This window comes from Copidosoma floridanum, unplaced genomic scaffold, assembly GCF_036245765.1.
Source record: "Copidosoma floridanum isolate Cflo_tuat_1 unplaced genomic scaffold, Cflo_Japanese_pri ptg000001l, whole genome shotgun sequence".
Lineage (NCBI taxonomy): Eukaryota > Metazoa > Arthropoda > Insecta > Hymenoptera > Encyrtidae > Copidosoma > Copidosoma floridanum.
Window position 1 is genome coordinate 12,124,089 of NW_028321878.1, and position 21,832 is coordinate 12,145,920.

Genomic DNA, 21,832 nt, shown 5'->3' on the forward strand with positions numbered 1-21,832 from the left:
TTCCTCCGCGAGAGCCGGGATGGCCAAAGAAAGGATCCACTCGTTTGTCCCTCTGGTACGAATCAGCCGAGACGATTGATAAATTTGATAGTCCAGTCGCTGGCAAAAGTTGCTTCTTCTCCTGCGTCTCCGATTGGTCCGAGCATCGGATCGACGAGTTATTTTCGCTAAACCGCTCTCGGCTCGTTCCATAAACTTTCTTTGGCCCTATTTCTCCTTCGACTCTGCTGGTCATACGCACACGGGGAGAAATATATAGAGAAATACGATATGTTTTAGTGCTGTTGAGCAAAAAAAAAGAAAAAAATTGCACTCCGTCGTAGGAACGACGTCGACGAGTTTCTTAAGTACCATGTAACGCTCTATAAGGACTCGCCGCGAGTAATTTTCCACAGCGCGGATGGGAAAAAAAGGGGGATCCTCCTCTGTCACTTTAATTATCCTTTGCGCTCCCTACGTGTTCGCGGACATCGGGGGCCCCGCTCTTTCCCTCTTGGGACAGATCCTGAATCGTTTCTCCGCGAAGCAGCAGCTTCTCGACTGGCGAGCTTATTCTCCGAGTGCGTATATATTATATACCCTTCGATGTAAGTTGGCTCGGACGACTTCAGCGATCGAGAGCATCGAGTTGAGGACTTTGTACGTTTGGTGCTGATTGGAAAATGTAACGCACCACAATTTTCTTGCCGAGCGCTTCAAAAATCATACCTGTGCAGTCCATAAGCTTTGCATATCGTAGCACGCGTGTAACGTTGCAAAGAAAAGCGTATTGTTATGCGCACCTGTACCTATACTGGGAGGGGGGGAGGTACGCACTAACAAACGTATACCGACGCACATGGCAATTTCAAAACTTTGAGGGGAAAAAAAAGGAAGGGCCATTATACACATATCTACATAAACCTACATGGGTAACAGGTATGGCACACATGCGAGACAACGGTACGTAGGTGCGTGTATTTAGTAGAGGCACAATTCGCAGATGCCAACCATACGAGACGCGTGGTTGCGCGTCAAAAGGGCCGTGGTTGGTTTTTTAAGGAATACATCGGGTGACTGTAACATGTAAGACACGCGCGTGTCCGTTTTCCATCGTCAACTAAATTATCATTGAAGGGCCAAAGGGCTGGTTCTTCTTTTCGTCTCGGCACCTGTTGCCCATCATCGCCCTTGTTCAGGACGTAACGTTTTCGATCCCACTCCTGTACCAAAACATTATATTTTTCTTTCATACCACTCTTACAATACGAATACTTGTATGATGAATGGACTCATGCCAATCAACTACGCCAATAATTTATCATCTTTTTCAGGAGTGACAAAAAATCATTGTTTGAGCACTGCCACTCTCGAAGAGTTTTACGGGTCTGGGTCAACATTTGGCTGTATTTTCTAAGATTTTTCCTTTTTACATCATCGTTCTGCCGAATTGGAGTTAGTCACGACGGTGTCTTTACAAAAAAAGCAAATGATGAACCATCGGGTGTAAGCACGTACATAAAATATATATGTATACGTACGTACACCCGTAGCCTTGAAAGAGCCAGTAGGATATCGTCGCGCGTGCAAGAATAAGCCGAGTATACATATGTGTGCGTCGCGTATGTATATGCATGCGAACGAGGAGCGCCATTTTCCCCATTGTACTCTTTCGAGGATGTGATGCAGGCGTGTGTATAATATGTTGCCGTGCATGTAAGCGCGTGTACATGTAAACCCACGGACGCGGGTGAAAATTACACCAAGGCCCGATGCAGAATGTGAAAGAAAGAACTTGACTTTGCGAGGAAAAAGAGAGAGGGACTAGGGGAGGCACAGAAGAAGAAGAAGAGCGGGCCGTGCGAACGTTCAGCTTTGCATTTCGTGGCTTTATGTGCCATTATGCGCGCTTGGTGCACATGTATATATGTATACGCGCCGTGGAGGTGCGCTTCCCTTCCCGTCCGTCATTATCTCATTACGAACCAACTTTTTTTTTTTTTCTTCTTCCTTTCCCTCTTTTTCATTCCCCCCTTTTGTTTTTATTCAATTCTGTGGCCATGTGCGTCTATGTCTGTGGGTGCTATGGGAAAGCGTAAAAAAAAATCAGAATCTAAGTATATAGGTACGGCAGGTAACGTGTATTCGTGAATATGTATGTGCACGATGGTAGTTTGTCATATGTATCAAGAATACGTGCTGGAAATGGTGAAACAAATTTCACCTCGGGTTTAATTATATGAGTACAATTGAGTGATGAGCGATTTTTTTTTAGGTATTACGTAGGTACGTTATATCTAATTGGCATAATCTGAGGTGCCGAGTATTTGTGAATTGTGTACAGTTCAATTATTGGTATATAGTATCAAAATCGCGTTTTGTCGCACGAATAATATATTTCATGAGGTTTGACTTTCAATTTTCTAACGCGTACAGGTTGACCATCGAATTTTTGACTTTCGTTTTTCACAATTTTGGAACGATTGAGGTACCATTTCGAAGGTATGAATCTATACGGAGCAAAAGATCAAGTGGGTCAAGGACCATATGGAATACGAATTTAAATTTTACGTGAAACGAGCTATAAGGTAAGAAAAAACAGCAAATTTTGTATGTTTCTTGCTTTTTTTTTATATGTATATCACCTCATAAGGTACAAGGTTGAAAGGACATCTTTTTGATCTTGAAAAATAAAGTACTATAAGTTATTGAGAGCCAAAACAATAAATCGTTAATTTTGAGTTTTTGCAGGTCAAGGAATAATCTCCTCCACCTACACCAAAAGTCGCTCAAAACCCCCCCAGCATGTATATAAAGAAAAAACAAAAAGCCCCTTGGCCTTGTACAAAATATCACCCTTACGAAAAGCACTTTGCGTACAATATGGGTATACGATTCGCAAGCCGATTTTCTCGAAACCCACCGCCTCTGGGAGTCGCGGGACGCGCGATAAGCTTCTCCCGTTCACTGGTGCTCTCTGCCCACGCCGCGTTCTCGTCCGCACGGGACGCGAAAGAAAATTACGGCGTGTTTGGCCAAGGGATCGGTGGATGTATACATACACATATAAAAGCAAGTAAAAACAAAAAAATCCGAGGAGATGCAAAAAAAAAAAAAAAAAAAAAAAGGGTAGACGGAGCAGGAGTGAGAGGGAGAAGCTAGACGGCACTGCCGATGTAGAGGAGCTTCGAGAGTTTGACAGCAGAGCGCTGGCTCGTGCATTATTTGACGATGGTATCGACTCTATATATACACGTATATCCATGTGTGCAAATATTTCAGTGGTAATGGCAGATTACAACGTTGCTTCGGTGCACACACGCACACACGAGTATAGGTACAAGCCTCTTCTATGCACACTCCGATGCTTCCCGTGGCACTCTACTCTCCACTTCGACTCCTTCTTCTTCTTCCTTTTCTCCATTCGACTTCTCCCCCTCTCTTATTCTTCTTTCCTTTCATTTTCTGCACGTGATATACCTCTTGGCTCTCCTGACCTTCCTCGCCTTAATAGTAGACCTTGTGCTGCTATATACACGAACGAGAGAAAGAAAGGGAGGAAGGCAGGGGGGAGATATACATGTATACACGTATATGTGGAGAAAAAGGGATAATAGGACCCGAAGCTACGGAGGAGAACTCGCAGGACGGACGGGTTTATCGCTCCGCGTAGTTTTCTCCCTCTCCCCTGCTCGCGAGGTTTCGACGCGCTTAAAAAACTTTTGTGATTAATCGTGTGCTTCGCGTGCAGTCCATCAGAATTATACGCGGCCTTCGCGCGACTGCAGTATCTTGCGATCTTTGGATTATTTATTGAAACGCCCACGCGGTGTTTAGTGGGAAAAAAAAAAACTCAAAAGTACAAGTTACATGTAGATCGAATCGTTGGCGATTTATCGATTTATACGAGCTCGCGTCGAGCCGTGTTGGGAAATCAGTAGAACAGGTAAGCTTAGATCGGACAGCAACTTTTTCACTACATCGGATTTCGTGCCTGAAAATACTCTAGAGCAACTGCATTGGACTACCGATTTTACAGGTCAATGGTATAAATCGTTTTGTACAACTACGTTGTTCCCACTGTGTTCTACATTTAAAATCGAGTACTCATCTGTTTAAGAGAATTCATCAGTGGTAAGTGAATCAATCGATGGACTTGTGTGCCGTGATCGATAATACGCACACAAAAGATTCTTCTCCATAGCTTTTTGAGCCGGGCTTACCCCGATGCAGCCCGAGCTAAACTACACCCGTAGACAGTCGCGAGCGAAGAGCACGCACAGGAGAAGATGAAGAGCAAACCGAGTAGTTGGAACGGCAGAAGAAGAGAAAGAAGAAGAAGAAGGGGGGGTAAAAAAAAGTTTGCTAGCGCGGGGAGACGGGAAGGAAAGAGGGAGAACGAGCCGAGAGTAGGTTGGTAGGAGTAAAAGAGGGAAAGACTCTATCCTCATCCTCCTCTCTCCCTCTTCTTGGGGCTTTATCTACATATCCTTGGCCTGCACCATCACACCCAACAATAAATTTGCGCGCACACACGCTCACAGCCTCCAACGTCCTTCCCTTCTCCCTTTCTTTCTTCTTCTTCCAACTTTTACCGGCGCGTCTGAACGCGAGCTACCCACACGTATACATAAACGGGCTGGCTCTGTCTCTCCTTTGCCTTAACCTTTGCCGTGTATCATAGCTTTTCCCCTCTCCTCCTCGGCCACTTATCTTCTTCTCTTGGCCGTTTCTCCTCCTCCTCCGTACATCCTCCGGGGGCCGACGGGGGCGCGCACACGCGCTCTCGCTTTCGTTGGGCAGAAGCGGGGCCTCGATAGCCGAGCCAAGCCGCGTTATATCCTCTCTCCCTCGGCCTCGGCGACACACGCTCCCTCGCAGCTGCTCTTCCTATCGCCCGTTTGCCCGGCACTCGCATCCGCGCGTCAATCGCTCGTGGCTTTCCCCGCCCGTTTGAATTTTCCCGCGCCGCCGTCGAGCGCCGGGCCGTGTTTTCTCTATACACGTGGAGTTTTCCTTTTTTTAATTAACCCTCGCGGAAAAGCGTTGCGTTTACCTTCAATGTTGAGTGGATAGCAGCATTACTTTTTACCAATCGGGGAATCGGTTTGTGTGCTGCTTGGAGATCCGAACGCGGCTGCGTGCGAGTGATGTACAGGTAAGTCGCATTTGGTAGCTTTTACACTCGATGCTGCACGAGCTTTTGACAAAAAAAAAAGAAAAATTTTTTTCTTTCCTCCAGCTGTTGCCTCTTTCTCTGACAAAGCTTTAATTTTATCTCTCGCTCCGCGAGATACGATGCGTCAGTCGGTGCCGTCTAGTCAATGAGATCGTTTGTTTCGCTCGCGAAATTTACTCGCAGCGGCTTTTTTTTTTTTTTTTTCTTCTTTCGTACTCGTTTAATATTTTGTTTGGAGAGGGATTATTTGAGTGTGTGTGTGTGTGTTTTTTTTTTTTTTCGTGTCCTTCGTGCAATTTTGAGAGATAAGTACCGGCGGAGTGAAATAAAAAAAGAAAGACGAGAGACAAAGAGCGAGAGTATAATATTCATCACTCGACTATTTTAAGAACAGTATTTCTTCATTTCACGTTCGAGGTGTGCGGGAGCGCGTTTTCTTCGGCCATGAAATTCGAATTCCCATTCAAAGAGTCCGTTGTCGAAGTGGAGAGAGCGCTATTCGCCGGGGGATTGAAATGTTGAGATAAAAAAAAGTTAAGGATTCTTCATTTTTATTTTACTTTACGTGCGGTCTAACACCCCTTTTATCCCATGAAGAACATTTAAAATAAATACTGATCTTTGTAAATATATTTTTTAACTATGTGCTGTATTTTCTCTTGTGACGAAAGCTGTGTTCTTTCGACCGAAAAAAATGCATTCAAAAGCATTTTTCAATCAGAGAAACGATAAACCATTGGACGAGAGACCGAAAAATATACGAGGCGGAGAAATTTCACACCACACAGAAACTTGAGGATCGTAAAGTGTACTCAATGTTATTATGATTTTACTGTTTTGTACGTATAAAAAGTGGATTCAGTTAGTCGTGAGTAATTTTTATTCTATTTTTTTTTTTTCCAATAGGAAAATAAAATTATTCAATAAATTATTTAAACACAATGGAGGTATAAAAAATATTACTGATTTTTTAAATATCATTTTTAAGAAATACAGCTTTCAAACAATTTTTTTTTTTTCGGTAAATTACATGAATAAATTACAATTGACGCGTGACCTTGAATCTGACAAAGGTCCCGATAAAAAATGCATTCAACACGTTTCGCAGGAGACCGAGATAAATTTATTATTGACACGCTTTGAAGGATAAAAAAAAAGGCCATTGTTCTGCATCGAGCGCCAAAAAACTTATCAATAGTACACAAAAACCTCGCCCAACCAAACAATGTTTCATCGAGCTAAACGCAAATAACACGAGGACAATATTGTTAGCGCAGAAAATACAGTAAAATCCAAGCTCATCGTCCGGAGAACAACGCCCTGTCTCGCTCCACCGCGCCAATCAATTCAGCTTTATCCCACCAAAACCGAAAACGCGAACACACACACACCAAGCCAGAGCCTAAAAACTCAAAAAAAAAAAAAAATAAATGCACAGCGGCTATCCTTCGCGTCGAGAGAAGAGAGCCCGCGATTGCATTTTTGGCGAGTCGGCGCGTATGTTTGCCGATGGAAAAAGGACTTGGAGTTTGGCTGCAAGGGCGCACGTAAGGGGGGGGGGAGCCGCGGTAGCGAGGCTAGCGTATCCACCGGGAGAAAAAAAAAAAAAAAAAAAAAAAGTGAATTCGCGACGATATGTATCGAGGATTGCATTGTACATGATCGTATTAAGGCTCCCTCGCGAAAAAGAGCGACAGACCGGGTGAAGGGGAGGAGAGAAAGAAACTCGTTTAAAGCATAGCATATACTTACGTGTATCAACTCACACAAGCCAGACGCGAAGGCTATGTAGTGAGAGAAAGAGAGAGAGCGGGAGGACCTATACGTGTGCGAATATAATATAGCGTATATACCTGCCGCCATCGTCGCCGCCAGACGCAGCAGACTCCGGTCAAGGTCGTACGTCGTTTAACGCGCCTCCTCCTGCTTCTCCTTTCGTTCGTTTTCGCTCGCTTGCAAAAAAAAAAAAAAAAAAAAAATAACTGCCGAGCGAAACGCGTCGTCGTCGTCCGGCTTGCTTGTTCTGCGGCCTTTTTCTCTTACACGCCAACCCACTGCCGCTCTCTCGTGTGTGTGCGAAACTCCCTCGAGAAACACGATATATATACACACACGCACGCACACTTTATAATTTACAGTCGCTCTCTTCCTCCCGAAGGGCTTGCTCGGCTCGTTCCTTCTCTTTTTCTCAACTATACTTGCTCCTTCTCTCCTTATGTACGCGTACTTTTTCTCCTTTTTTCGCTTCGCTGCTGCTTTTGCCGTTGCAGTGTGTTTTTATAAATGTTTGAGTGTGCGTGCGCTGTAAAAATGCAGACTGCGTTTTTTACGCTCGTTCGCTTATTTATTTATTTATTCATGTATACTCGGTTGAGCGAATGCAATTTTTCTCGTGATTTCAAAGTCGAAAGAATTTTTTTGTTTTTTTTTTTTGCCGAATTTCTTTTGCGGTAATTTTTAATTGATTTAAATGTTGATTCAATTTTTTAATTACATTTTTTGCTGACTAATGTATACTTCAAGTTGGCACGCCTAAGCTATTACGTTCAAAGGCAGTTTCCTAATTATAAAAACATTTGAATCAAATAAATTGAACGATATGAGTTATTGTTAAGAATAATATAAAAATCATACGTATATTTCTGCTGAAGGTTGCCGCAATTGAAATATATTTCGTGCAGAAAAATTGCACTCGAGCTCTGTAAATTAGTATACACAAGTTGTTCGAATATTCGCAGACGTATACATACAGCAGAGAAGAGGAAAAGGCAGTAATAAAAGAGATAGAGGGAAAAGGGGGACACGATGGCTGCACTTCCTACCAACGATCTAGCGATTCGTGCAAAACAGCAAAAGCCGTGGCGAAAACAGACATGGAAAAATGAAGGGGAAAAAGTGAGGAAGGAGAGAGAAAAGGCAGCCGAGCGTTAAAAGTTGTCTGTGCTGTTGCTATTATACTGTTGCTGCAGCACGTGCAGTTGGTGATGTAAAGTGGCCGTAAAACCAACCTATATATATACACGTAGGCGCAACAAGTAACATCTTGTATTATTATTTACTGATAACTGTAGACAAAGTGAAAGCTTTGCGATGGATAAAAAAATTTATCTCTACCTAATAACATATTGTTTTTGTAGACCAATTTTCATTGAACTGATTTCATATTTTTAAACTTTTACGTTGATTTCTTGTAATTATTTTTATAAATTTGGTAAAGTGCTTATAATTAAGGCAAAGTTTAAAATGATTCCATTAATAAATTCCTTATAAAATTTATGACTTGAAAAAATTCATTGTTTTTTCTTTTACGATAATTTGATTGCTAGAGGTTACTTATTGGCTTCAAAATGAAATCTTAAATGATTTTCGGGGCAATCATTGTGCAGCTGAAATTTAATTATAATTCTATTTCATACAAGTTTAAAAAAAAATTATATTACGTACGTGAAATTTTCACTAGTATACAATAGTCACTGAAATACAAATATTAATCAGTAAAATAACAAATTCTTTTTAATGTCAATGTTAATTATGTTTCATGTAGCGCAAAATGTTTTTATTTTCGTTATTAAACAGTTTTAATCGACTGAACCATTCAATCCATTAATTAAAATATTTATGTATAATTGTTTAAAAAGTTAAAATTATTAAATTCTAATGAAATTAAAAATTAATTTTACATCATTAAATTATCTACTATAATTTTATTTACTTTAGTTTTTCAAAGTCCATTACTTCTCTTTTGATAATATTTTGAATAAAACTGACAACTTAATCTGTAAATTAATGTTTTATTCATTATGTTTTGTTTGAAAATTTTATTCTTAACTAGTTAAAACCTGTACAAGTATGAGATAAGTTTTAATACGAATTTTTAAAATAAAAAATTGTTTGCATAGCTAAAATGAGAAACAAAAATAAAAAATAGTAATTAATTAGAGTTTAAAAATGCTTCATGTCAAATAATTCGCAGCAAATTTTTTGTTTAATTTTTTCATAGTGGTTAAAAAAAATTGTGATTTTATTTTCTTATTTTCAGAATAATGAGGAAACAGCAGATGGCAACGCAACACATTGTTAACACGTTAAAGTCTGGTAACTCCACCACCGTTGGCTATTAATTGGCAATGCCAATGGGGTACGAGTTTCCTACCGTTGACGTGTTGTTCATCGTTTTTGATGAAATATCACTTACTCTGGCGACAATTTTTGTTACCGAAAGCAAGAGCTTATCCTCATAGTTAAGAAACACACTGTATGGCTGCCATGTGGAAGTATCTGTGAATGGGTACTTGTTCCTGCAATATCGATGTAAATGGAAAAATGTTTGTAAAACATGTGGAATGATACAAAATAAAAATAAAATTGTTCTTATACCACATCATTCTGAATAAAATTTTTAATGTTTACAAAACTCTTACCAGCATGTTATTTTTATTTTTATTACCACATACGTATATTATACCCATTGAGCCTCCAGTTTTACTGTATTATACAAAGTCACGTATATACGAAGTACTGCTAGGGGGACTTTCGTAAATATATCAACTAAACTAATTGTCAGTGTCACAGAAATCGAGAGAAATTAATTTGAAACGATTATGCAAATTTTATTTTAGCACAGCCTGAAGAATTTTCATTCTATACTTTCGAAGATTTTTCAACTGTAAATAACTGTAAATAACTGTAAATACCAATAAACATTTTTAGATACTCATTAACACCTTCAAGTAGTTGTAGCGATATTTTTATAAATTTTTATTTATGAATAATAGAAAATTCATTACCGTAACAAACATTTTACACTTAAAAAATAATTCTTACGGATACTGATATATCTATGATTCTTGAATTTTTTAAATAATAGTTATCACGTATAAGAGTTAGTAATCTAATGCTCCTGTAATAAAAATAATTGTATAAAAACATTGTTATCAGCATAAAAATTGAAGATTTTATAATTACCTTACTTTGATTATTTTAAATGATCATCACAACATATTAAAAAAAAAGCTTTTGCAATCAAAAACAATTTTATTTCAATAAGTCTAAAAAATAAATAAAAAAATTCATCAGTTTAGAATTGGGCATATAATCATTTTTATTACAACCAAGAAACATTGCAAATGATTTCGTGTAGTTTTACGTATTCATGTATATTTTTTTTTATGTTAGTAAGTGTAAGCAGATTTTTCCTCTGCGAAAAATTAATTATGATTTTCTGGTTGAAGTATAGTGTTTACATATGTACATAGATGTACATCTTCATTTCGAAAAACTGAATTACAAATTTCTTGGTATTAAAATTGACATTATAATTGATATGAAACTTATTTTCAATGCGGGTGACGTACAAACAATTACACTCTAAATTAAAAATCTTATAGACAAAGTACTGATTTTCCTCACATTAAATAATTCTACCAGAATCATCGTAATCTTGGTGTTTCGTTATAATGGCACTGATTATTTTTCTTTATCCTGTATAACGTCACAATATCTTCGGGGTTACCCTTAAAATACCACGAAGATGTAATGAAATCAGCACTAAAAAAGTGTCGAATGAAAACAATGCATCTACGAGCTTATACAACAATAGAGGGACATAAAACCAGAGATTCCGATGCAACTGGACTGCAGTTTCTTTTAGATCGCGGTATTGTTGATAGATCCGATCTATTGTACCGTATAAAAATGTTGTCGTGTTTAGTGATCACAGTAGTGCTTGCTCTTGTTACTGATATCAGAGGTTCATTTATCTCTTTATCCACAGTCCGTAAGTGCAATAATTTTTGCTTCACGTCTATTTCTACTATAAAAAAAAAAAAAATAACAGGCAAAATACAAAGGTTCATTTTTTAGACGATCCACAACTTGGATCAGGTAATAAAATCAATTATACAACGAAAATCCACGAAGTGAACATGCCAGAAATCATATTTGTAATAAACGTGCTTGGAATAAAAAATGGCTCAGCTGGACACGTGAATGAAATTTTGCACAATGATATCATTGAAAAAGCGCTAAACGAAACACTAGATGATTTACGTAAGTTTTACATAAGATTGAACAAAAAAGAAAAGTAATAAATAATTTGTTAAATAAAATAACTCACATGGTTTTTTGTTAAACAGGGCAAGCCCCGAAATTTATGCTATTGGTGAAGCAAAAAAATGAGCACAAACCGGTGAATTTGAACGACGTCGCTGAAAATGCCGAAAAGGAAGGCTTCGACGTCGAAAAGTTTACCAACGAGGGTGAAACTCGCTTCGTCAAGCTACATTTGATCCCTTTCAATTCTACGTTGGAAATTAAGGAAAATCCCAACCAAGAGCCCGTCGAAGCGTATGCCGGAAATCGGCTTTTGAAGACACGGGTAAAACGTACCCTGTGCATGTCATGCATGTTCGGTGGCAAGAAAAAGAAGTTTAAGAAAGGTGGTGGAGGCGGTAGGGCTTGCGGATGTCGTTGCGGAAACTGTTATCAGCGTGAGTAATAAATTGTAAATTTTTTTTTTTCTTCTAAATTGAGATGCGAATGAAAAATGCGATCCATTGGACAATGTGTGATTTGGTTTTAGAGCCTCGAGTGCGGACGGTTTACAGAACAACCCCGATTTATGTGCCGGTTTACGTCCAGTCTCACCCTGTTTGCAATCCTTGCGCACACGGATGAGCTTCGATCTGTTCCTCATGAAGATTGACGACCATCTTTCGTTTAAAATTACTTGCTGTTTACTTATGGTATAGGTAATATTATGATTCTTGGTCCATTATTTTATGTATGGTAATTCTGGAGATATAACTTTTCTCTAATAGTTTTGACAACTATTTCTGTGTATTTGGAATTAAAAAAAAAAAAAAGCTTAACATTGCTCTATTCTCAAATATCAAAATCTACACAGCGACAATATTTTTTTTAAACTTTGTTTAGTCTTCGGTATTCGTACGAGCATAAAAAAAGTATTTTAAGATTTTCTAACTTATTGCATATATAATGTTGTACGAATTTATTTTTATAATTAACACAAATTCCATACAATATATGTTTTACTGTCCTATAATCGTTGTTATTATTATCATTACAAAATTCATTAATTGTTGTAATCTGGTAAAAAATTTTAATTTTTGTTTCGTTTCACTACCTACAACTAATCACGTGACTAGTTTCAACTAATTACATAAAAAATAGTAAGGCTTCGATCACACTTAAAATTTGTTTAATAAGGGTAGGTGTTATTAAATTAATTTTTTAAGTAAGACTATATTAATAATTATATTATATTATAATAATTTGAACAAAAAACTAAAAAAAACCAATGATTTTTCAATACGTTGTTTAAAAAATTGCATTACTTCTAATTTTATGATACCTAGTTTAAAAAAAAAAAAAAATTGTGCGATTTGTTTAAAGTATAGAATTTAAAACATTTTGTTTGTATCTTCGAAAATAAATTTCTCATACCTAACGCTGATGAAGCAGTACATCTGGTTTGTCAGTGATCGGTAAAATAATGATACCAATATTTTGTTTATTTATGATGCTATAAATTTGAATAAAAGTTAAAATATTTTTAATCGACCCTTTTTAAGAATAATACAATAATAAAAAATAAAAAAATTTTTTTTTTTTAAACATGCAATATATTACCGTTAGAGTTAACGTAGGTACTCGTACATATCTATGTACATGGGAAAATAAAGAAAGAAAAAAATATGAGAAAGAAAAACTCTATTCAATTAACCCCCACCATAGTTCACATTCCATTGGCGATTGGTGTATAATAATATATACGGGTGTATATTTATACTTACAATTTTCCACTTCCCTACTCATTTCTCATTACATAGGTATGTGCAACAAATCAACAAGAGCAACACAAAGTGCGTAACCCCGATCAGTGTACTTATCACTTTTATTTTTCTTCCTTACTTGGTCGACATCGTTCATTCTAAAAGCACAAATATCATTCGAGTTACATATTTCTCAACTCACCAACAGCATATTTAACGAGCACAAGATTTCCTTTTCATTGTGTTGTGCTCAGAGAAGGGGTGTCTACTGTAGTAAACTACTGACTCGTGAGGTTTAGTCAGCGTAGCTGACATATTTTACTGCTGGGTGATTTTCTCCTGTCAGATGTATCACTATTCGAGGAGAAGGAGACAATACCATATTAACACACTAACTGGGGCATTTAACTGATGAAAATTTTTAGTTGATAATTTATTAGTTTGGCGAGATGGCAAGGTTCAAAAGTGTAGTTTTGATGTTGTTGCTGGTGCTGATTGGAGGATCGAATTGCCTACACAGGACAGTGAGTATATGTTTTTCATGTTATTGATACACGTTATTATCAATGAGTGGCCTTGCGAGCGTGGCCTTTATCTTTTCCTTCTTTTCTCTTTGTTTTCCTTTGTTATTTAGAAACGAACGGGTCACTAGCGTCACCATTACTTTGACAGGTGACTATGATAATACGTTCGAATATTGTGAACAATGGAAAATTTTGTGCATTAATAAATATAATAAGAAAAAACGAGAGAATTCAATATCTGACTGACACGCAAAATCTTAAAAGTTGTCTTTTACTGACAAGACAAATATTATATACGAATGAATTTTAATAATTTATCTCGAAATAATGATCTCACGCAATTTATTTTTTTTCTGCAAGATCTGCAATAACAATAACAACAACATGACATTATAAATTGCTATTCATTCTCATTTTAGATTATGTAGGTTAAAAGTTAAAATATATATGTATATCGAAGTATGTTTCTATAGTTATGCGTTCAAGATTGTAGGGTGCGATGCTAGCGCTATCTAAATTTTCGAAGACAAAGATCTTGAACTATTTCCGATGCCAACGTTATGGTGTAGGGGCGGCCAATAATGGATGACAGTAAAAAAAATTTTTTTTAATAAGTTAAGATATATTAAGATTTGAATTTTTATGACAAAAAGAAAATTAACAAAAATTCAAATAATTTCGAACGAGTTGAAAAACTATTTTACACGATTTTATACATGGCATTTATAAAATAAATATTTATTTTTAATTTTAATTAAGTGATACAATGCAAATTAGTTGGACTAGACTTTCATTAGTACTTAATTTTTAATAAAATTAAAAAAAATAATTTTCTGTAACTGTTTAACATTATAGTTTACTGCAAAAATACCAATCAATAATTAATTGCAAAAATAAGTATTTCGTAGGGGAGTTGCCAGTATCTCATTGTCAATTCAGCGTATTCTTATCTACTAGTATCCAAGTTTATCACGGTCCAAATCTTGTTGTGTAAAAAAATTTAGGAAATTTTTTTCTGTACTTGGGATTGTTGGGTGAGAAAATTATCTATAATGTAATTAATTTTAGAGCTAATATTTTGAATAAACTCTCGTCCTGCTAGATGCTAGAGCATTTTTTTGATAGATTTTGATAGTACCAATTTTTACTTTTAGACAATATATTCTGTATTATCAGTTTATATGTGTCTTCATGTTTTGAGAGAAGCGCTTGTAAAATAAGCATGGTGATAAAATTTTGGCACTTTTACTTCTTTGAGTGTTTTTAATTTTTTTAAATTTTTTATGGTATAGTATCGAGCAAACTAAAAACTTTTATTATTGCTTAACTCAAATGTTGTTGTAAAGCTATTTACAGTTTAAATATTTGAGTTTTTAACAAATTCATTGGCGTATCGATATTTAGATAAAAGAAGAAAAGAGCTGTCTAGATTTTCGGTTAAATAAGCAGTTATTTCAAATATTTTCATTCTAAGAGCAACGTTGCTGTATCATTTATAAGAGCGGAGAGTTGTTTCAGATATTAAAATTAAATTTTATAATTAAAAGAATAAGGAGTGGTACCTAGTACTTAAGAAATATTTTTTTTTTAATTTGAAATTTCTGCAGATAATACTTAGCACAAAACTAAGCTAGCTTTGATGCCAAGGCATCAATGTAGGAAAACTTAGACTTATCATCTAAATGTAACTGTTAAGTTAGAAAAACTGACAAGTCGAGACGACCTTAAAACAGTTTCTTAGGTATAGTATACATTATAGAATTAATTACTAAGATATTCAAAAAGTTTAAAATGACCTGTCTATGACTGCGTGAAAAAATAATTTATTTATCGTCACTTTAGAAATTAAAAAAATATCTTTGTTCAATTATTATTATTATTTTGAGATACTAATATTTTCAACTATAACTCATACTTTTTAATCGAATAATATTTCATGATCATCATTACAATCTTCACGAGCACTTATTTTTACGACTTTAACTAGTCATGAATACCTTTGCATTCACGATGCATTATAAAATGGTTAATAAATGTATACACATATTTATATTACTTACAGCTTGATTATACCTTTAACGAAGGCTGTAAAGATCTTTGTAAAAATTCAAAAGTAAAACTTGGGCATGTCAGAGCAACAGGATCGAATGACACATTGCACTACATCTGGGATTTCACAAGAAACCCAACTATATTTATCGCTGTCACATCGACAACTGCAAAATTGGTTGTTGATTGGAATAAATACATATCTAGATTACCACACGCAGTGAAATTTACTGAGAAGCCCATGTACACATTTGGGATTGTCATTGAAAGGGTAATTGTTCGATTTTTCATGTAACGTTATCTGTAAAAATCATGATTAATTTTAATACTTGTTACTTAATAAAAATATTATTATTTCAGTTACTCGAATTTAACGATATTCATGATGATGGCAGAATGGACGAAATACTCGATTCAAATGTAGTTGAAGTGAACTTCCAGAATTTCCAATGGCATCACAAAAATTTGACTCACCATGACAGTTTTGTTGAGTTTTATATCCAAGCTAGTGATTACAAAGATCTAAATACAAATGAAACGAGAAATGGAACTATTGAATTCTTGGTAAGTCAACCTTGAGCATATCCTTGTTTGACACAAGTACACATGAAAATGTGATAATCTTGCATTTTCAATTCCAACACATGCACAGTTGCAAGGGTTCAGCACCTTAAATCATTCCTACGTTACACCTAAAATGTTGCATTCTGAAAATGCCACACAAATGGATGTAACCATTGATCATTTGGATACAAAAGCAAACTTTACTAGTAGTAGATTTGCGTTTGAATTATTATTCGTAAGTGAGAACGATTTAAACTGCACGTTACTTGCCAATGGAAAGTGGAAATTAGATGATGAATTCACACCCGGTATATTTGAGGTATTATACGAAATTAACTATAGTTTATTGACCTGTAGTATGATAATAAATTTAAAAAAAAAATTTCTTTTCCAAAGATCGTTGAGTTGATTACGTCAGGAGCTCACGACAAATCCGGATACTTGCAATGGAGGCCAGTTTCCTACAAAAATTCTAACCGGGAAACTGTCAAGTCAACCAGCACTGTCTCTTACCCTGTTAAAAATGCTAGTGTTAATGAGTTCTTTAATCGTGACAATTTCTTGTACTTATACTATGGAGAGGACAAAATGTTGGATAACCTTGTCCAAAGAGTAAATATTTCGATCGGAGAAAAAGGAGATGGCTTTTACAAGGCATCTAATTATGCCACAATGTAAGCCATATTGCAATAGTCATGAATTTATGATACTATTGGAAATAATCAATAAAATGTTAATTTTAATTTTTTTTTTCCCCAAGGACCTTTGTTGCTGGATATGGAGCCCCACCAGATGAAAGATTCTCATTTGTTGTGATGCTCATCATTGCCATTGGCATTGGTATACCTGTATTGGTTTTTTTAACTACAGGAGTTTATAAGATTATGCGCTCACGAAGACGACGTGATAATGAACTGATCATAGAATAAAAAAAGGTCGAAAGTTGCCATTTTATTTCTGTTAATTAACTTTAACTATTATCATTGAAACGTTAGTTTTATAAAATAAACTGATTGTTCTCTGTTGCATCGAAAATCTAAGAAATTTAGTGTATAAGATTGAGTTATTTTTAAATTTTTACATAACAATTATACTACAAATGGTTAATATTTATTTGAGAAATTTCTGTGGATATGTTGTATTGTTTTGATTTTTGATTGATGCGATAGAACAGTTTCAAATATTATTTTGTAGGCTATAACACTCAAGCAATTACCGACAGTGTCCTTTGCTATAAATATACTAGTGTGTTTTGAAAGTTGCATGTTAATCTAGTATAAAACGATTTAAATTTTATATATTTTTTTAATAGCACACTGAAAAATATAAGCACTGCATTTATAGTTAAGCAAGTGCTTGTGTGGTGATAAATTTTTATTGAAGAACTCGTTCCTATGTGTATAAAATAATGATTGTTATACATTTTTTTATTAAAACAAATTCGTGTGAAATTGGATTTCCACAAATATATCTTGTACAATTAATCAAATTTTAATTTTTACGAGTATCAATTAAAGTGACGACTAGAATGTAATTTTGAAATTTCACTATGAATCCTTTTTATTTCAAAACCAATTAAAATTATTTTATAAAATGACTCAACCTTTAAGAATAATGTTTAATCAATAGAAGATATAGTTAAAAATTATATTAAAATTTGATTCTTAGTTAATTAATTACGAAATTTGTTAGTTTTCTGGGAGTATTGCAGAAAAAATAATATTAACAAAACTGATCTGAAACTTTAAAAAAATTTTTATATTTTAAAACAATGGTTCTTAACTTAAAAAATTTCGCCATAATATTGGTATTGTTGAAAATATTTTTAAGTATCTGTAAAAAGATTTCCAAGAATAGGAATTATTATTATGTTTAATAGAAAAGAAACAGTACTACGTTTGTATAAAAAAAAAAAAAAATAAAAAAAAATAAACATAAAATACAGAAGCATTATTCTTTATTATTTTATAAATTAAAATAAAGAATTCTGGAAAAAATTGTGCTTGGGTAAGGAAGGAAAGTAAATATTTAAAGGGGACTAATTAACGAGATACATTCGCATTTAGATTTTTCATGTATTATAATCTTAGTATATTAATAATATCGTGTATAACAAAGCGGTAACAACTTGTTAATTTTTAACTATTACGATAATAATTATTTATTTTATAATTACAATAATCAATATAAGGGTCGTTTTTTGTTGTTTTTTTTTCTTCATTAACTAATATAAGTAACAAATCAATCTCTCTCGTAGTTTTTGTTTTATTTTCAATTATCCCTCGTCGACCGAATATATAAATTCATTGCTAGAATCATTTTTTTATATTTTCTTTTTTCTTCGTTTTTCGAGTCGCCTTGGTATTATTGTTATTTATTTATTTTTTTTTTTTTAATATACCATATAGTCGCAAGCCCACTGAACTGCGCTCTCTCAACTAAAACAAAATAATACATTACATCGCCATACGAATCCATTCGCGTCTCGTATCTTATACTATTTTTTAAATTACACTGGTGTATCTCACTTGCTATAATTTTTTTTTTTTCGTTTACGTTTTGGTTCAACATTAAAAAAAATTGTCGTTCCTTACCTCACGCTCTTCCGTATACTCTCGTTCCTAAAATTTTCCAGAGATAAATTTAACAATAAAGAAACATAATAAGTTGTAATATTGTGCAAATAATTGTTAGTTGCCTTTCATCTTTTTTTAAGTTAAATACTTTAAATTTTGCATATCTAATTTTTCATCGTGAATCCGCAATACGAAACAATTTTGGACGTTCAACGATAAAAAGGCAGCATTTCGTGGGGCAAATGCAAAATTTGCTTTAAAAATGCGAGCGCCAATTTTGTTGGGGGAAGTTTACTTTTGACAATAACTTTACGCACGCGATTTTTAAAACACATTTTACACTGATACTCCTCTTGTGACTTACGTGCATCTTCTTTTATGCAATACATTTTTTTTGTCAGCATTTGACAAAAGTTGGATAGTCAATGCTCACACACATTGTATTTATTAACTTTCATTCGCTGGACGTCACTTTTGTTAAGCCAAATACTTTTGAAGCATAGTTCTCCATAATTTTTTTTTCTTTTTTTTGTTTTTTTTTTAAGAATTCAAACAAAAGACTTTAAACAATAGAAAAATATTTGTTTAGTCGTAATCGCGTTACGAACTCATTTTTTTCAAAAATAATCGATGCATGATTTTTTTTTTCATAACTTCATAAAACATAAAATCGAAACATGTAAATATTTTTTTGCATTCAATTAACCACTTCTTTCCCATCTTTGTCACTGTGGCTGCTTTGTTCTCGAATGATCTTGGCCTTTCTCTATTTTGCGACACCAGACAATTCATGGCTTTGTTTATTCTTTAATATTTTTCCTTTAAATAACGCCTCGACAGCTAGCTTGATTTTTTTTTGTTTATGTTGGTTTGCTTAAAATTGGATTCTTAGCTCATCTATCTACGACCCATGGCAGTTGCGTGTTCATTATACTGGCCGACAGGCTCTTGTTTTTTTATTTTTATTTTTTTGTAATATTTTCGTTTAGTTAATTTTTTTTTTGTGGCTTACTATTAATGTTCATATCGTTAAAGTATTTTCTCTGCTGATTTAGCTTCACACTTTACAATAGCCTTCTAGGTACGGTAATTTTGTTTTGTTTGCACGATTTAAAATAACTATTTCGAGAGTCTTCGGAGAGATTTTTCTTTTTTTTTTCTTTTTTTTTTTTATAATTAATTATTCGTCTAGAAAGCCCGCAGTTTATTTATTTTTTAAAATTTTTTTAAATTTTTTTCTTTTTTTTTCCTCAACTCATCCATCGCTCGATTTCGCACTGAAAATTTGAGTTTTTCTTAAGCTTGTTTGAGAGACAGCATGTTTTTCACAAAAAAGATCTTCGATTCTTCGGAAGAGCGCGCGACGAAAATTGTTGCCCGGCCGTCCCTCGCTCCGATTTTATCGCACACGAGTGATTCAATGATCAATCGTTGGCTCATATCGTCCGACTTGGAAATTCCGCGATCGAAGGGCTCGAGTATGGTTATACGTTGTTACATTATCGGGGAAGTACATACAAATCGAGATGGACGCTCGCGTCGACCGACGGAGTCTCCAAGCGAACTCAACCTCGTCAATTTAATGCGGACCATGGAAAGGGAGCACCTGTCGGCAGTGTCGAATTTACCGGGCGACCGTGTAAATTCGCTCGGTCGCGCGCGACCCCGTGTTATCGGGCTGTTGTTTGAATCGTACCAGTAAATGCATTGCGGTGTTTTTCAAGGAGACGTAGTAGAGAGGCTTGAAAAAGTGACGCATTCGAGAGGTGTGGATGAGACCGCTGGAAGGCGCTTTTTTAGGCCTCGGTAGGGTTCTCCCCCGTCGACGGGTCGCGGAGGCTGGCGAGCCGTGTCCCTTTCGTCCTTGTTTTTACAAATTAATTTAGATCGCGAACGAGTCCATGCATAAATTTAATACAATCGAGATGATTTTTCAACACGTAAAAGCTGTGTACGACACGGTAATTCGAGTATTATTATTATTATTTTCGTATTAATATCTACGTATATTTTTTTTATGTAAAAAATTGTATGGTAATCGTAGTGAGCTAATAGAAGAGAGGAAAGAGTAAAAAAAAAAAAAAAACGATAAAATGGGCTAATAATCACGCGCAAACGCGCTCATATCGTTTACAAATATTTGCGTAGTAAATATAACATGAGTATACAGTACATGTATATATACTTCGAGCTTTAAAAAAATATTTGTGCAGTTGATACTTTTCTTTTTTTATTTTTATTAATATTATAATTATTATTATTATTATCACTAATCTTCCACACTACCAAACATCATTTCGTCTGTCACTAATCATTTCGAGTAGCTTTTGTATCTTGTTAGAAATTGCAAAATTTTTGTCGTTCACCTATCGTTTATTCATTTATCTTTATTGGTATTTGTTAAATTCGCGTAAAAAAAATTTTTTTCTCATCAATATTTTTCTTATTTTAATCTCTTTGTTAAATTCTGGTGCTCAATACAAGCGGGACGGCAAGCGGACCGAGATTTTCAGTTTTTTTTTTTTTTTTTTTTTTTTTTTTTTTTTTTTTTTTTCTATAATTAATAAACTACCTCACATATTTAAATGTGAACAAAAAAAAATAGGTGTCGCAAAGTAAACAAAAATTTTATGTATTAAATTATGCACAAACTCGTTTTTAAAACAACCGATTGTCTACGTAATATTTTATATGCTTGAAAACACAAATTTTATTGTTTTGCATTAAAAGGACGACCGATGCAACAACTCGCACTCCCTTTTGACAAATTTATATTCAATATAATCTATTATCGTTCTCATTTTTATCGCCTCCTTTTTCTAACGCATCCACAGCTGTTTCTTCATTCGTTTTTCTCGTAAAATTTTTTTACTTTTAATATTTTATATATATATTTTTTTTTTAATTTTCCTTTAAACGCGTTTAAGTGTAAAGCTTATTTGCTGTGAATTTGTATCAATAATAATAAAATAAAGCACTTATAGCTCGCTGCAAAACTCCAAAGTGCAAATAACTCTCGATATTTTTTTGTTCTTTCTTAATTATTATTATTTTTTTTTTTTTTAATCTCTCATTTATACTCACCCTAGCGCACGCATACATGTCTTCTTAATCTTTTATTTATTTTATTTTTATATACTCGCAAACACACACGCGCACGCGCTATAT

General features: G+C 34.7%; 1 protein-coding gene across 1 annotated transcript; it reads left to right on the top strand.

Moving 5' to 3' along the window:
* The first annotated feature begins 13,005 nt into the window (after positions 1-13,005).
* LOC106642929 (glycosylated lysosomal membrane protein B) lies at positions 13,006-17,622 on the top strand. Its single transcript, XM_014357860.3, has 6 exons — positions 13,006-13,475; positions 15,538-15,795; positions 15,885-16,088; positions 16,177-16,407; positions 16,485-16,762; positions 16,849-17,622. Exons 1-6 carry the CDS (start codon positions 13,401-13,403, stop codon positions 17,015-17,017), a joined length of 1,215 nt encoding a protein of 404 aa, XP_014213346.2. The 5' UTR covers positions 13,006-13,400; the 3' UTR covers positions 17,018-17,622.
* The last annotated feature ends 4,210 nt before the right edge of the window (positions 17,623-21,832 follow it).